Raw genomic sequence first — 15,627 nt, forward strand, 5'->3', positions numbered from 1 at the left:
CGTTTGTCTTCCTTGGCATAAAGCTGTAACCCTCAGAGTCAAAACAAAGTTGCAACTTTTGTGCTTGGGGCTGAGGAACCGTGAACATCTTTCTGAGTGTGGTTCTGGGTCCCTGAGGATAGAGGTCAGGAGGAGGGTAAACCAGGGAGGGGAAAGCCAAGATCCTATCTTTTAAAAAAAATTGATTGTTTTAACAGCCTTATTGAGCTATAACCCACATACCATACAATTCCTCCATTTAAATTGCATAATTCAGTGGTTTTTGGTATAAAGGTGCTTTGTCTTGAGTGAACAGCTACACACACACAGCCCCACACAGCGCCTGATGGAGTAGAAGGAAAGGCGAGATCCAGTTCTTAAATGCAATGTGTGCTCCACCCTGCCTCCTCAAGATCTGTAGGGCATTCTTAATCCACAGAAGCACCCCTTCACTGCTCCCCAACTCCCCCTCCCAAGCTGAACGGAAGCTCTATCCATAGAGAGTTATTTAATTTTCTGGGCAGAAGCAATGGACTGCAGGGATGAACTTGCAGGAGAGGCAGTTCTAGTGTTGGTAGAGAAGGGAGCAAAGGGCCAGGGAGAGGGTTGTAGGTGATAAAGCAGGGAACGACACTGCTTTTTTTAAAAAAGAACATCAATTTGTCCTAGTGGAGTACTTGAATTCCAGTTGCGATTGGGTGATCGGGGCTGGTGGTAGAAGTGGATGTCTGGAAACCACACAGAGTAGTGAGCAGGAGCACAGGTCCTGAAGCCAGGCACCGAGGTTCAGATTCTTGTTTTTGGACAGGTTAAATAATATCTCTGTGCCTCAGTTTCTTTTCAGGTAGAAGGGGTTAAAGAGAGTACCTACTTGACAGGGTCGCTGTGAGAATTCTATTTGCTAATTACATAAAGAGCTTATAACAGTGTCAGGCCCTCACTTCGTGTTATACCAGGCCCTGTTCCATCTGCACACCTTCTCCTCAAACACACGCACACACACACGCATATACACTCGTGTGCGCGCGCGCGCTCTCTCTCTCTCTCTCTCTCTCTCTCTCGCTCTCTCTCTCTCTCGCTCTCTCTCTCTCTCTCTCTCTCTCTGTCTCAGGAACTCTGGCCAGCTGTTCCCTCTGCATGGAATCCCCTTTGCCCAGATATCACTCAGCTTGCTCCCTTACTTCCTCAAATCTTAGCTTCTCAATGAGGACCATCTTGAATACTCTCAACATCCCTTACCCGTATCTATGTTTTCTCTATAGCTCTTATCACCTTACAGCATTCTATACAATGTGCTTATTTATTACATCACGTTTTCTGTGTCCATCCCCCCAACACCCAAGCCCCAAGCCTGCCCCACCTCACCTTCCCCAGCACGTAAATTCCACAAGGGTAGGGATTTCCCTCTATTTTGTTCACTGATATAGCCTAGGAAGCTAGGGACAGTGCCTGGAACATTGAGGGAGCTTGCTAAATAGTTGCTGAATGAAGAACTGAAGAGCAACTCTGATAATCTGCTGTGGTTTCCTGACCTCCCTGGATGTGACTCTTAGGAAATGGCGAAAGTCCCCCCCTCCAGCCGCCCTTTCCACCACTCAAGGCTTGTGCTTGCCTCCCTCTCTCCTAATTTTAAAAATGATATCTTATTGACGTGCTTTCCTGCTTTCTGCTTTTCACCTTGAAGCTTCTCACACGCTAAGTCGTTTCTGTTCTCTCTTTCCAGATCATTCCTATTAAGTCCTTTTTGACAATGCGATGACCAAAACCCTAAAGTGGCATTCCTGGAAGGAAAGCCCCAGCCAGGAATGTCACAGCCCAAGAGCCTTTTCAGAATTCTCCATCCTCTAATTAGGATGGCCACACATCTCAGCTGCTGCTTTTGACTGCTGCTGTGAGCTGCATGCTGATGTCTATCACTGTGCCTACATCTTTCCCCCCTGCCCACCCCCCCCAGCAGCAAAAACTAATCATCAGTGGTATTTGCAAGAGAGCCTCTCCGTTCAGTGTGAGTGAATTATTTAGCACTTCATTTTTTTTTTCAGTTGAATTTAATTCCTTGTCCTGTTTCCTAATTAGGAAGATTTACAGGATTCATTCTGATTTTTTGAAAAAAAATTCCTACCCAGGGATGCTTATCTCGGCTTCAGCAAATGTTTCATCTGCTTATTTCACCTCTTAGTTCCTGCTGGAGTTGTTAACTGTCAGACCCCAGCAGCAGGGCTGATTCTGGCGCTGCCTCACTGTTGGCTCTTTTTCAGACTGAGGCTGGGTCTTTATATTCAGGGCCGATGGGCACAAATGCAGCTTTTTCTCCCTCACTCCTGGACCCTCTCGCGGCCCCTCATCTCTCCCTGTGCCTCTTCCCGTCTCCTGCTTCCCCCTTTCTGTCGAAAACAGCCCGTCCCCCATATACATTCCTAGCTAGCCCCCTCCATTTCTGGCTGTCCATGTGGCCGTTAAAAATAAAAACAATTATGAAAATAACATTCAAATAATAGATAATACTATATCGTGCATCTCACCAGTTACTTGGTTCTTTCTTCTCTTTCTGTTGTCTTAGGGGAGGTTGATTCCCCACCCCCACCCCACAAATTGACCTTGCCAGTCTCTTCCTTCATCTGCCTGTTTTCTCCATCTGATTATTTTCTTGCTTTCCAGACATAAGATAGGTCTCCTCTGCTCCTTTCCCCCCCCCCGCCCCCTCCTTTCCCCTTGGGCAATTCCTCCCTGCTCTCCTAGCATTCCAAGATCTAATCAACTCAACCAGGTGCGAGAGAGGTTGCCCTCCCTCAGGATCCCTGGGCTGGGCTTAGCGGAGTTTAAGACATCACCACCCAGAACACACATAGGACACATGAAAGATAAAGGGAAATGTCTTCTATTTGTCTGGCTTTCCTGAGAAAACTAGTGACCGTGGTCAGGATGCATAGTTTCTACAGCTGTGGCACTTAGCCCGGAACGATGATGCAGAGGGAAGCCGTCCCAGCCCCAGACCATGTCACAGAGAGTCATCTCTTGGAAGACCATGGGAGGCTGAGCCCCATGTCTGAACCCTCCCTGGAAAAAGTTATGGGAAAGTGCATGACGTTGTTTCCTATGAGAACATTCTAGAAAGTCCTGGATTCATTCCACTTCCTAAGCAAAATAAGAGGTGGATTATCATCAGTTATGAACCCAAATACCTAAGGGGCCCAGGAAGGTAATTTAAACGAGGAAAAGAGATACAGGTCTGGTAACTCAGGTAAAGCTAAGAACCTGTTCCCAGTCCAAAGGGGTCAGTATGACCAGTCGTTGGCACAGGAGGATAGTGTGTAAGGGAAGCTGGAGAAACACATTATTTAATGTGAAATTTCCCAGTTTTAAAATGGTGGGCACTTATCAAAACTTTTAAAATACTTTGTGGGCTAAAGCTCATTGGCTCTGCTTGTGACCCCTGGACTAAAGGATCTGAGGTCTCTTCCCACACTTGCTCTCTAACAGTGGTCATAAATCCAGAATAACAAGAATAAAGATCATTACCAGACTTTTCACAGCCCTTTTCAGTTTATGAAATGTGTTCTCTTCATATTAGGGATATGGCAGTATATTTTAAAAACATATCCACCTGAGATATATCCACGTCAGTTGTGTTCTCTCCATCTCCCTCTCTGACCACCAGCCCAGGCAACCCGAAGGCTTCAAGGAAATGAAGTATAGCTCCAACCCCACAAAAAGTTAAGGACTTCATCCTAATCTTTTCAGTTAAACTTGCTTTGTAAAAATCCAGTCCACCTTCGAAGAAGAGCTAGTTCCTAAATTATTTAAATTGCTACTGTTCACTTTGCAAAACTTAAAGACAATCACCAAAACCCACCGATAACAATGGATCAATTTCATGACTTATAAATAAATTTTATTCCTAAATAAAAGATTAACAAATTGAATGCAGCAGTTTTTTCAAAGAATAATGAATATGTGACTAAGCAGAGTTTATTTCAAGAAGGTAGGGATGGGTTGAACATTAGAAAACCTACTAGTATAGTTCATTATATTAATGAGTCAGAATAAAAAAGGAATATAGTGATAGAGCTCAAGAGACAGTTGATAAATTTAACATCCTTTCCCAATTAAAAGCTTATAGTGAACTAGGAATAGAAAGAAATTTCTTTGAAGATGATAGTGTATTTAAAGAATATCCAGGGGCTTCCCTGGTGGCGCAGTGTTTAAGAATCCGCCTGCCAATGCAGGGGACACGGGTTCAAGCCCTGGTCTGGGAAGATCCCACATGCCGCGGAGCAACTAAGCCTGTGTGCCACAACTACTGAGCCTGTGCTCTAGAGCCCACGAGCCACAACTACTGAGCCCTAGTGGCCACAACTACTGAAGCCCGCATGCTAGAGCCCGTGCTCTGCAAGAAGAGAAGCCACAGCAATGAGAAGCCCGCGCAATGAAGAGTAGCCCCCGCTCACCGCAACAAGAGAAAACCCGTGCAGCAACAAAGATTCTTCAAAAATTTTCTGAAATTTTGGCCAATGCAATACGAAGAGTGAAAACTGCATTATTTGTAAGTGATGTGATTGTTAACATAGAAATTGCAGAGAGATCGGCTGACAAGCTATTAAAACTAATAAGACATTTTAAGCATGGTAGGATGCAAGATACATACACATAGCATTTCATAGTTTGTACGCATGTTACACACATATACACTTGAAATAATCCATTGTGATAGTTAAGTCATTTTCAATTTTTTACTATTCCAAAATATATAGCAATAAACATTCTTGTACAGATTATTGTGTACATTTGTCTATTTACCTCCTTGAAATTAGTTCCTAGAAATGGAATTGTTTAATAAAAGATTATGGAAATTTCAGATTTTGTTACATATTGCCAAACTAGACTCAAGAATAGTGTGTGAGCAACTAAGACCCAACACAGCCAAAAATAAATAAATAAATAAATAATAAATCTTTAAAAAAAATAAAAGAATAGTGTGTAAATTTGCGCTCTCTAATTTATTCTGGTAAATGGATTGGGATAGGGATCTTCACTTTACCTTTTTTTTTTTCCCTCTTTAATTTTTGCCAAATGCTAAGCCAGTTGCCCCAGTATCACTTCTTGAATAATCCTTTCTTTCCCCACTACTTTGAAATAGAATTACTCTACATATTGGAATGAAGGATATCTATATCATAGTAGGTGAAAAAATCTGTAGGTATTCTTTGATCAAGTAAAAAAATTTTAATGTGTGGAGGTGTAGAAAAATTCAGAAGGAGCTTAAACTGTTCCTTTTTCATTTCCTATGGGTAGATGGTACTTCTTTGCCTGGAAGATTCTTCCCCTTTTGTAGCTCAGGTAACTTCAATAGGAGGGCATCCTTGAAGTTTTGGCTTAAACTTCTTGGTGGGGGGGTTGGACTGGGGGGCGGCAGACACCCTGTCCTAGGTAGGCACCCTCTCAAAGAACCCTGTACTTGCCATACTACCTGTAGACCATCCTGCACCTTTTCATTTTATCTAAATTACTTCTCACTTTTTTCTCTAGACTCTAAGCTCCATGACGACTGCATGTGGGTCGCTCTTGCTCATTGCAGAGCCTAGCACAGTGTCAGTGTCTGGCAAATAACCGTCACTCATTGGGCACTTACTGTATACCAAACACCATGCTAGGTGCCTTCAATGATCACACCACACCCTTAGATACTATTATTATCACCTCCATTCTGAGCACGAGGAAACCGAGTCGGAAGCTTGTCCCACAGGCTATTAATTCCCAGGCCTGTCTGCCTCTTGGCCACTACACTCCCTATACGGTGATCAATAAATATCGGAGGTCATCAATAAATATCGAGGCTTGAGGATCACTTGGAGGGGACTTTGCAGAAGGGATGCAGCCCCGGAGGGTGGCTGGACTGGTAGCCCTTTAACAACCGCATTACGACCCAGACCCTCACAGGCCCCGCCCACTCCGCGCCGAGGCCGGAAGGGAGAGGCAGGGGCGGGGGGGAGCTTCCGGGGGCGGGGCGGGGCGGGGCTGGCGCTGGTTGGCCGGCCTCGGCCGGAAGTCGGGAGGTTCGAGGGGGTTCGAAGACGCCGGTTTATGACGGGGAGGCTGGCGAGGAGGTTGCCTCTCCGTCCTTTCGCTCCCCGGGCCCTCGGGAAAAATCCAGCACCCCGGCCCCGCGGCCAGCCCCTTCCGCCAGGCTCTCTCCGCTCGATTTCGCCACCGTTATGTGGGAAGCGAATCCGGTGAGTAGCCGGGCGGGACGGGGCGGACCGATGGGCGGGGTTGACGGGAGAGGACGGGCGGGTTTCCCGGGAACTACGCCCCCCACCCCCGCCCCCCGCCCCCCACCCTCCCAGGCCGCGCCGACCGGCTGATGAGTTCCGGGGACGCGAAGGCCCCGGCCCCGGCGGCTCGGGCAGCCGCCTTGCGAGTAGTGGAGACGGCTCGGTGGGTCCCCAGCGCCGTGCGGCTGTCCCGTCCCAGTGATTGGACTCGCTGTGGTTTCTCCGCCCCCGTCCCTCCACCGTCTTTGTAAACTTGGCGTTTTGCTCTCTGGCTGGAGTTTCTGGGCTTCGGACCTGTGACTGACTTAGGCTCAGGTGTACCCGCCAGGCCCACCCCCATCCCCGTCCAAAGCGAGGGGACTCGCCCTCCGGGTCCCGAAATGGGCCTAAGGGGAACCGCCGGGGCTCCTTTTCCCTTCCTGGTGGACAGCCATGGAAAACTGGGGTGGTCGAGCGTGTGTTCTAAGCCTCTAGGTGGTGAGGTTCTTAGATTTTTTTTTTTCCAGTGGACAGAAACTGATGACCTGGAGCTTTTCCACTGCAAGTCTTGTGTCTCCCTCCGGTATTTGCATTGTGTCTGCATGCATTTTTGTTTACCTTGCTTTTGTACATTCATTTATTTAATATGCAGCCTTCAAAGAGTGGAATCCGCTTGCCAAGAGTATTCCATTAATCTCCCGTTAGAGGTGAAATCGCCTAGTTACACGGCAAATAGACACTATTTACGCCTTTGAGTTGACTGGAAAAATGGCAGAATCACGTATAAGCATATTGTTGGCCTAAATATGTGCAACTACCCCACGTGCTGAGATAACTTCCTAAATTTAGTTTAATAACCCTGTTTCCATATTTGCAGTAACTCCTTTGCTGTAATCATTACTTCTTTTTTTTCCCATTCCTGGCATATATTTCCAGATAAGTTAGAGAGTTTGTCAGTAAATTTACTTCTGTTTTTACGTTTTTACCCGGTAGAAACTAGTCTGTTGGTCTGGATTTTTTTGGTTGTGTATCATGGTTACATCCCAGGCCATCGAATAGCGATGGTCATCATATAAGAGCCCCCCCCCCCACTTTTTTCTTTTTTTTTTTTGGTTCAAACATACAATCCTTTAAGGCCACATCAGAGGAAAGTAATTGCTGGGTTTTGATTTTAGCAAAAATAATTTCAAATTGTGAGAATGTGCTCTCCGCTTATATATTCAGTTTCACTATCTGTCATCAGTAAGTTTCATTTTCTCTTATTATATGTGTGTATGTGTGTGTTTGTGTTGTATTCAGTTTTTATTGGCAGTCCTTCTCCTTCCTGGTTTCTCCATAACATGCCCTTTAGTCATCCAAGTACATGTCTTGCCCAAAGTCACATGTCCTAAGTCCTTCACCGTGTTAGAAGCTCCATATGGGCAGAGATTTTTGTCTGTTTTGTTTACTACGGTATCCTCAGACTAGGGAACAGAGCCTGACATACAGTAGGCACTCAGTAAATATCCACTGAATTAACAAAGTGATTGCATCAATACTAGGAAGAGTCCTTTGCGCCCATGGTTCATTCTGCCTCCTCCATCACATATACATCAGAACTGGCTATTGGATCACTCGTGTGTTTGTGAGGATTAAAAAGGCATTAATGAGTATCTCATATATTTGGTTTGTTATAGCATTATCTCACTTCTTTGGAAGGAAGGCTTGGTTTTCTCTGAAATCTCCCTAATGATTTTGCTTGATTTCAGTAGAGCAGACTGACTTTTGTTAACAGTGGTGAACCTTCCACCTACAAGCCCACATTCTTCTTTTGACCCTTGTCACGCTGCTCTGATAGATCTTAATGCTCCTGTGTTTTCTTACCGGTACTGTTTTTCTTCCTCTGAGCGTATGAATGTTGTCAATAAGGGCAGTTTCATATTGTAAAAGTACAGTGAACATTCTGCATATGGATTTCCTCTTGTAATTTGTTAGTTTCTTTGAATAGAAGAGGCATCTGAATAGTCTGTCCAGCTGTGCTCGTGGAATGAAAATTAATTTTAATGCTTCTCGAAGCCAAACACAATTGGAAAGATAAAAAAAAAACCCACAGTGCATCCTAAAGATAAATACAGATGACTTTTGTATTACCCACCAATTTAAATTACTGTTTACCATTTCTTTCTATTGAATGATACAATAAATTCTGCTTTGTGGAGGAAGGCCATAGAGGACTGCTTTAACTGAAGACTTGTGCTAGTTTCTCCCTGTATTTTTTTAGTAGCTTCCATGACTTTGATATGCCACCTGTGATCTGCAAATTTATCTCCTCTTGCAAATACGCCTTCTGTGTGATACTGTATTCCGCTCGCAAGTGTTTTGAGGAAATACCACACTGACTCTGGCCATGATAATGCTCAGAAGCAGTTGCCCCTTCTACGTGGGAAGTCTCCATGACATGGTTTGAGTATGGAAAATCACCATTGAACCTGGAACATTTTCTTGGGCCGGGGAACCCAAAACAAGATAACCAAGGAGCTATAAATAAACTTTATCTCAGTGCACCATTTTATGTTATTTTTCAAGACAGTCACGAGGTCAGTGATGATTCCGTTCAAGCCTTTCACCGACCAGGCCCCTTGAGGTCCCTGCCGAGGCAGAAGCAGGTTGACAGGGCAGCAGGCACTCAGTTCTGGTGTGAAATCCTGGCAGTTCTCCACCCACCCGGGGCAGGTGGCCCTGGGCTTACGTCCCCCAGTGTAGGAAAATGGCAGATCTGTAGGAAGGAGTTGGAGGGGATGCCGTCACTGCCTTGACTCTGTGTACCCTGACTTCGCCCTGCCTTTTTCTGTCTCTTTGCTGCTGTCTTCCCCCCCTTTGCTGCTGTCTTCCCCCTTTTTGCAGGAAACGGAGTCAGTATCAGCATTACATAGGAGGGAGTTTCAGTTTCTCTCTGACAATAGAAAATGAAAAATGACAAACATCTGTTTCAATAACAAATCATCTGTTGCAGTGATAGGACCTTACTTTGTGAAGAGTGATAAGTTCTTCAGAATTCCTTTCCGCTTATTAATTCATATGATTAGAACAATCTAATGAGTTAGCTAAGGGAGAAGGAAGTGACTTCCCCCAGATCTCGCAGGTGGGTGAGCCACAGAGTCGTTTAGCACCCGTGTCCTCTCCGCCACCACCCTGCCGCTGGGTCGGGGCAGTGATAACGTTGGTCCAGCGCTTTACCCGCTGAGCCTCCCTTTTCTCTGTTGTTTTATATTCACAGCTGCTTCCACGCTCCCTTGGCACTATGATTCCCTCCTTCCTCTGTCCAGCCTCTTGAGAGAATAGTCTTACACTTGCCCTTCGTACTCAGACCTCAGCACCCCCAGCCCCGCCTCTGCCCCAGCACCTGACTTGCTAGGGGGTCACCAAGAGTTTTCGAATCACCACGCACAGCGGCCACCTGCACACCTCCCTCTCTTCTGTCATTCTGCAACAGTAATGCCACTGGAGGTTTTCTCAAAACTCTCTTTTTTGGATTTCCTGGGACTGTATTCCTTTGGATTGCTTCTCCTTTCTCTGCTTCATCCTTGAATCATAATCTTGGGTGAGCTGCACTGCCTTCTTCTGCCCCTGAAATGTGCCACCTTAAGCTTTTTCTTCTCTCGGCACATCCTTTTTTGGTGAGCCCCAAGGCTTCAGATACCTCTTTAGTGACTCTGCCTGCCAAATGTACATCTTTAGTCCTGACCCCCTTTCTGAACTGGGTGACGGACAGCTCTACTGGTTGTCCCTCCGAGAGTTCAAAGTCAGTATGTCTAAATCCAGCTCCCTCAGTCATGAGTCATTATTTCACGCAGTCAGTCAACAAACACTGAATAAACATCTATTGTCTGGAAAACACCATTCCAGGCACTAGGGAGGGGCAGGGCAAACCTGGACCAAGTCAGAGCGTGCCCTCCAGGGCCTGGAGATACAGTTTGAGTGGGGACAGTGTTACCAGAGGGTGTCTGGGGGCCTGGGAAGGTTTGTTGAAGCAAGTTACACTTGAGCTAGGTGTCCAAGTCCCAGAAGTGGTCTTGCGGGAAGGGCAGAGGAAGCAACATGGCCAACGGCCGTGGAAGTGAGAGAATGGCCACTACAGCTTGGATGGAGGAGTGACGTGGACAAAGCGCATGTCCCGTGGTCGTCTCGGTGAGGACATCGCGAGAGGATGAGGGTGGGGCGCTGCGGGGGCAGCAGCTGGCATCTGTGCGACATCCTGTCTGAGGAGGCAGTATATTCTATAGGCGTACCTTCGGGCTGGAGGGGGACAGAGGTAGGATGTGTTCCTGGCAGTGAAAGTTCTAGAGAATGTAGTGTCTATGAAGATGTGTTCTTAGGGCCAGCGTACACTCACAGGTTCATAACTGACAGCTTTATCTTCTTGGCGTTCTTTGTAATTGTTCTAGCAGTGGGTTTAGCTGAGCTGACAGAGGAGTGTGACGTGCCAGTGTTTGGTGGCTGCGGGCAGTCTAAATAGAGTATGGGGTCATCCAGTACCTCTGAGGTGGGGATTTATAAATTATTGTTCTCTTTTTTAGCGGTGAGACTAAGGCTCAAAGTTGGGTGCACTTTCTGAATGAGGACAGCCAGGTTCTAAACCCAGAACTTTCTGGCTCCAGAACAGATACTCTTCCCAGTCCAACTTAGGATCTAGGCTTTAAAGTGAGTAGAAAAGACCCTGTGGGAGAGTCACAGGGACTCAGAGCTAAAGGAAGGGTTCTCGAACTGCAGGAAACCTTGACGTTTTTGTGACACCATCTCCTGTGCGTTTGGAACTTTTCTAGTGATGCAGCCCACGAGCAGGAGGAGAGAAATACTGTGGCCTTTCCAGGGTTGGCGTGGCAGGTGCTGCACAAGGCTAAGCAATGAGTCTAATAGTTTTTGGTATCAGGGGACAAAACAGAGTTTGGGAAGCAGGCTGGAGACACGTGTTTGTGGTTGAGGCCTGAGGGATGGGGTGAGGCAGTTTGCCCAGTGTGGCCCGCCTGGCCTGATGCTCAAGCAGGATGCCGAGGTCTTTGGCTCATGCAGCTCCCCCTCTAAGAGTTAGACCTGCTTTGGAAATAACGTCTGAGGGCACTTATGTATTTATTTAGCACCTACTATAAACCAGTCAGCTCTGAATCCAAGGGTTTACAGTGGTGAGCAGAGCAGAATAGGCCCAGCCCACACCGGTTTGCAGTCTGCGCAGGGTGGCGACATTAAGCCGATAGTTACACAGTAACATTGAGCTCCAATTGTAGTAGAAGCTCTGAAAGAAAAAGTACGATGACGTGTAATAGGAGGAGCTAGTGCTGGACTTGGAGATCAGGTCAGGCCACCCAGTGAAAGTTACTTCTACAGAGATCTGAGGGATTGAGCAAGAGTTAGCCACATGAAGGCTGGGTGGGAGGGGAGGAGGGCTGTTCAGACAGCAGAAACAGCCTGAGCAAAGGCCCCGAGGCAGAAAGGAGCTTGTGAGCGAAGCCGTGTGTGGCTGGAATGCGGTGAACCAGGAGTTAGGGCCAGCAGGTAGGTAGGAACAGACCATGTGTGGCTTTGTGGCACACGTTTAGGGTTTGAACCTTATCCTTGGAGGAGTGGGGGCCATCGAAGTGTTTTACACAGGAAGTGACATGAACATACTTGCGTTTTGAAAAAGATCATTGTCGCTGCTGTGTGGAACACGAGTTATTTATTAGAGAGTGTACGAGGCAGATGATGGCCTGCCACAGATAACCGTGTCCGCGTCACCGGGAACTGGGAATGTGTTGGTCCCAGAGCAAAGGGGCGTTAAGATTGCTGATCAGCCGACTACTGACAGGGAGATTATCTTGGATTATCCAGGTGGACCCAGTGGAATCACAAGGGTCCTTAAAAGTATCCTTAGAAGATGCAGACAGAAGTGAGTGGATGTGAGGATGGGAGGATAATCAAAGATACCAAGGGCGGGCGGGAATTGGGAGATTGGGTTGACATATATACACTATTGATGCTATGTATAAAATAGATAACTAATGAGAACCTACTGTATAGCACAGGGAACGCTACTCGGTGCTCTGTGGTTACCTAAATGGGAAGGAAAGCCAAAAAAGAGGGGATATATGTATATGTACAGCTGATTCACTTTGCTGTACAGTAGAAACTAACACAGCATTGTAAAGCAACTAATCCAATAAAAATGAATTAAAAAAAACAAAGATATACAAGATTGCTGGCTTTGGAGATGAAGGGGACCACGAAGCAAGGAATGTGATAAGCTTCTAGAAGCAGGAAAAGCCAAGGAAATAAGATTCCCGCCCACGGCCCCCCCAGCCCCCCGCCGACAGCCTCCAGACAGGAATCGCTAGTTGATTTTAGTCCGGTGCGTGCCACGTCAGACTTCAGCAGAACTGTAACATAAGAAATTGTGTTCCTTTAAGCCACTATGTTGGTGGTAATTTGTTCCAGCAGCGATTAAAAGCTCACACAGGGAGCATCAGGAGGTCTGTTCAAAGACACTTAGGAACGTACAGTGTAGTCCAGGGTGAGGGTGAAGGGGGCTTGGACTAAGCGGGGGAGAGAGAGGAGTGGGTCAACCCAGGCTGCACTTTGAGTGACGGAGGCTGGGTTCCTGGCACAGGCAGCCGGGAAGAAGGGCCACTTTCCCTGAGATGGGGAGACTGGGAAAGGGGGCGACGTGGAGGGGACCAGGAGTTTGGTTTGGGGCCTGTGATAGGTGTAACGTGCCTGTGAGGCATTCAAGTAAAAAGGCAACGGGGCAGTTGGATAAGTGAGTGGAGCTCAGAGGAGAAGGCTGGGCTAGAAATGGCCGTTATGGCCTCAGCCTGTATAGACAGACGGCTTCTAAAATCTTGGGAGCAAGTGAGATCCCTAGGGCAGTGTTTCTCAAATTTCCAGCACCCATGCAGATCACCACTTTTAAACAATATTTTATTGTTTATATTACATATTTTAAAAATGAATAATGTCTTTATTGTTAAAAAGATGACATTTTTGCAGCCTCTTACGAAGTATCTAACTTGATAGGTAGCTTGAGATGTAGGTTAGACCCAGACACTTGAATTTTTTACCCTATATTTCTATTAAAATAGGAAATCCCATGCTGTAATTATAGATTGTCAAGATTTGCAGCTAGTGTTTGCTGGCCCTGTTAGATGTTTTGGAATAACAAGAGAAAACACAGACTGAGCAATTATGGGGATTCTGGGACTCTTCCTAGTCCCTGAAGACTATTCCTAGTGCTCTGTCAGTTGCCAAATTGATACACTTATAATATTAACTAACTGTAGGGGTGGATGTTTCAACCAGCCGGAATGTTTGGAAGCAGGGAGCGAATGGATTCTGGGACTACTTCAGTCTCCGGAAAATATCTGTTCATGTTTTCTTGTAGCGTTGGCTGTGTTCTTTATACAGCCACAATAGTAAAGTCAGTCTCACTCTCTGATGAGTAAAGAAAACCATCAGATTCCGGGAAGAAATCACAGCCTAGCCACTGAGCCATTTGCAGCATAGTTTGCTGACTTTGGGAAATCTGGTGTCTTACTCTCAGCATGAAAATTTGGGGTATTTTGGCCTTGAAATAGTAGGTTCCAGGTATTTATGATGCTGACTGTATTTCAGCATCCACTTCAGCAGGCCTCTGGAAATCAAGAATGACCATTGGTATTATTAGCATCATGAAGAAACGTTTTTATCTCATCCCTCCTTTCAGAAACTCTTGTCAGCACTTCTGTCCTTGGCAGCTAGTAAGCTTAGGTGGGAAGAGTAATCGTGCACACACTGCCATTGCTTTCCTCAGCATCTGAGAGCACGTACTCTGAGTTGTCAAGATTTGCTGGTATTCAGTTTTCACTGTTTCCTTCCACACTCGGCTACAATCAGGAGGCACGTTGGTGCCTTCTGACTGTCCCAGATGTTTAAAACATCTTTTAGGAACCCAGCCGCACCTTTCCTTGCTATTCGTATAGCTCATGCTCTGTCAGTTTTGAATGGATTGCACCTTTTTCAGCCCGTGTCACAGCTCACAGAAATATCACCGCCTGAATGAAAACTGACTTCCCTTGTACCGTGAGCTTCCACCCACAAGCAGAACAAAAAGTTGTGGAGTATTTCTACCCCGTTACATACTACGTGTACTGCAAGAACGGATTTGTATTTTTGCTCAGGTAGTTTGTTCAGTTTTAAAACTAAACACATGTTGAAACACTCAAGTGATAATAATTGCTTTTCTATGTCATGTGCCATTGATAAGATGTGACTTCCAACAGAGTCATTTAATAAAGAAATTTTGTTAATAGTTTATTTTTTTTGTAAAAACAATTAAATTGGGCATTAAATTTGGATTGACAGCTTCTCAGCAATATTCAGACTTTTACCTGTTTTAGCTGGGTAATGCCCCTTTAGTCTTGGTCCCTTCTCTATCCTTATCAACAAAGCAAATTGACTTGGGGCTCTGTTAGAAGATTATGTGAAAATTTATTTGGTTTTACACCATTGTATTTGCTGAACAGTAGCTGATATGAACTCAGTAACACAGACTGAACACATTGAGGTGTTACGAAAATAAAAGGATTTTTGTGAAAATTGTAATTAATCTTATATTTCAGCTTTGCAAACTGTATGTGATCAAATTTCTTTCATTACTTTTTTTCTGTGAAAAATGCCTTTGAACTACTTCCTAATTCTTGAGGACCATGTTTTAAAGATGCTGAGAAAGACAAAAAAGGGCTAAGACTGAGCTCCAGTAACCTACAAGTTATAGGCTGAACCGAAGTAAAGTTGCAGAGGATTGAGAGTTTGTGGCCAGAAATCTAAGATGATCTGGAGAGAGTGATTTAATGGAAACCAAGAAAAAAGTAATGCAGGACAGTGAGTAAACTGTGAAATGTTACTGAGAGGTCAAATAAGACAAGGTCTGATAAAAGTGCATAGGATTTAGTAACTTGAAGCTCATTGGAGATCCTAGCAAGCGCCTCCTTGTGTGTATGTGTGTGGGAGAGAGAGAGAGAGAGACGGTGGTGGAAGATATTAGCCCAGAAGCTAGAAAAGCTAAATTAGAGTGGGTTTTGGCATGCATGGAAAGTGAAGAAATAAACAGTGTGTGTAGACACACAAAGAGTTATAAGCCACCAAAGGAGATAAAGTGAAATCCCGAAAAGAAGGTATATGATAAGGGGAGCAAAGAACAGATGGGTCCAAGCAAGATGATAAACTTAAACCTAACCATATCAATAATCATACCAAAATAAATGCTCTAAACACCCCAATTAGAAGGCAGATTGTCAGATTGGATTAGAAAGCAGGACCCAACTGTAAGTTGTCTACAAGAAACATACATTGAATGTAAAGACACAAGTAGGATAAATAGAGATATACAGTGCTAACACTAGAGAGAAAG

At 45.4% G+C, this 15,627-nt stretch overlaps 1 protein-coding gene across 8 annotated transcripts in view; it reads left to right on the top strand.

Annotated features, from left to right (window-relative positions):
* Window positions 1–6,000: 6,000 nt before the first annotated feature.
* PARP11 (poly(ADP-ribose) polymerase family member 11) overlaps window positions 6,001–15,627 on the top strand; it is a 35,729-nt gene continuing 26,102 nt past the window's right edge. For 2 of the 8 annotated variants that reach the window (XM_082421131.1, XM_082421130.1), the window contains exon 1: window positions 6,001–6,209. In XM_082421131.1, coding sequence (XP_082277257.1) covers window positions 6,192–6,209 — 18 coding nt within the window. In that variant the 5' untranslated portion in view covers window positions 6,001–6,191. Of the gene's footprint in view, window positions 6,210–6,337; window positions 6,415–6,757; window positions 6,814–14,238; window positions 14,396–15,627 lie in introns of those variants that run through there. The other 6 variants (XM_082421127.1, XM_082421128.1, XM_082421126.1 and 3 more) reach the window with 6 other exon arrangements.

Source organism: Balaenoptera physalus (assembly GCF_965194825.1).
Source record: "Balaenoptera physalus genome assembly, chromosome: 13".
Classification (NCBI taxonomy): domain Eukaryota; kingdom Metazoa; phylum Chordata; class Mammalia; order Artiodactyla; family Balaenopteridae; genus Balaenoptera; species Balaenoptera physalus.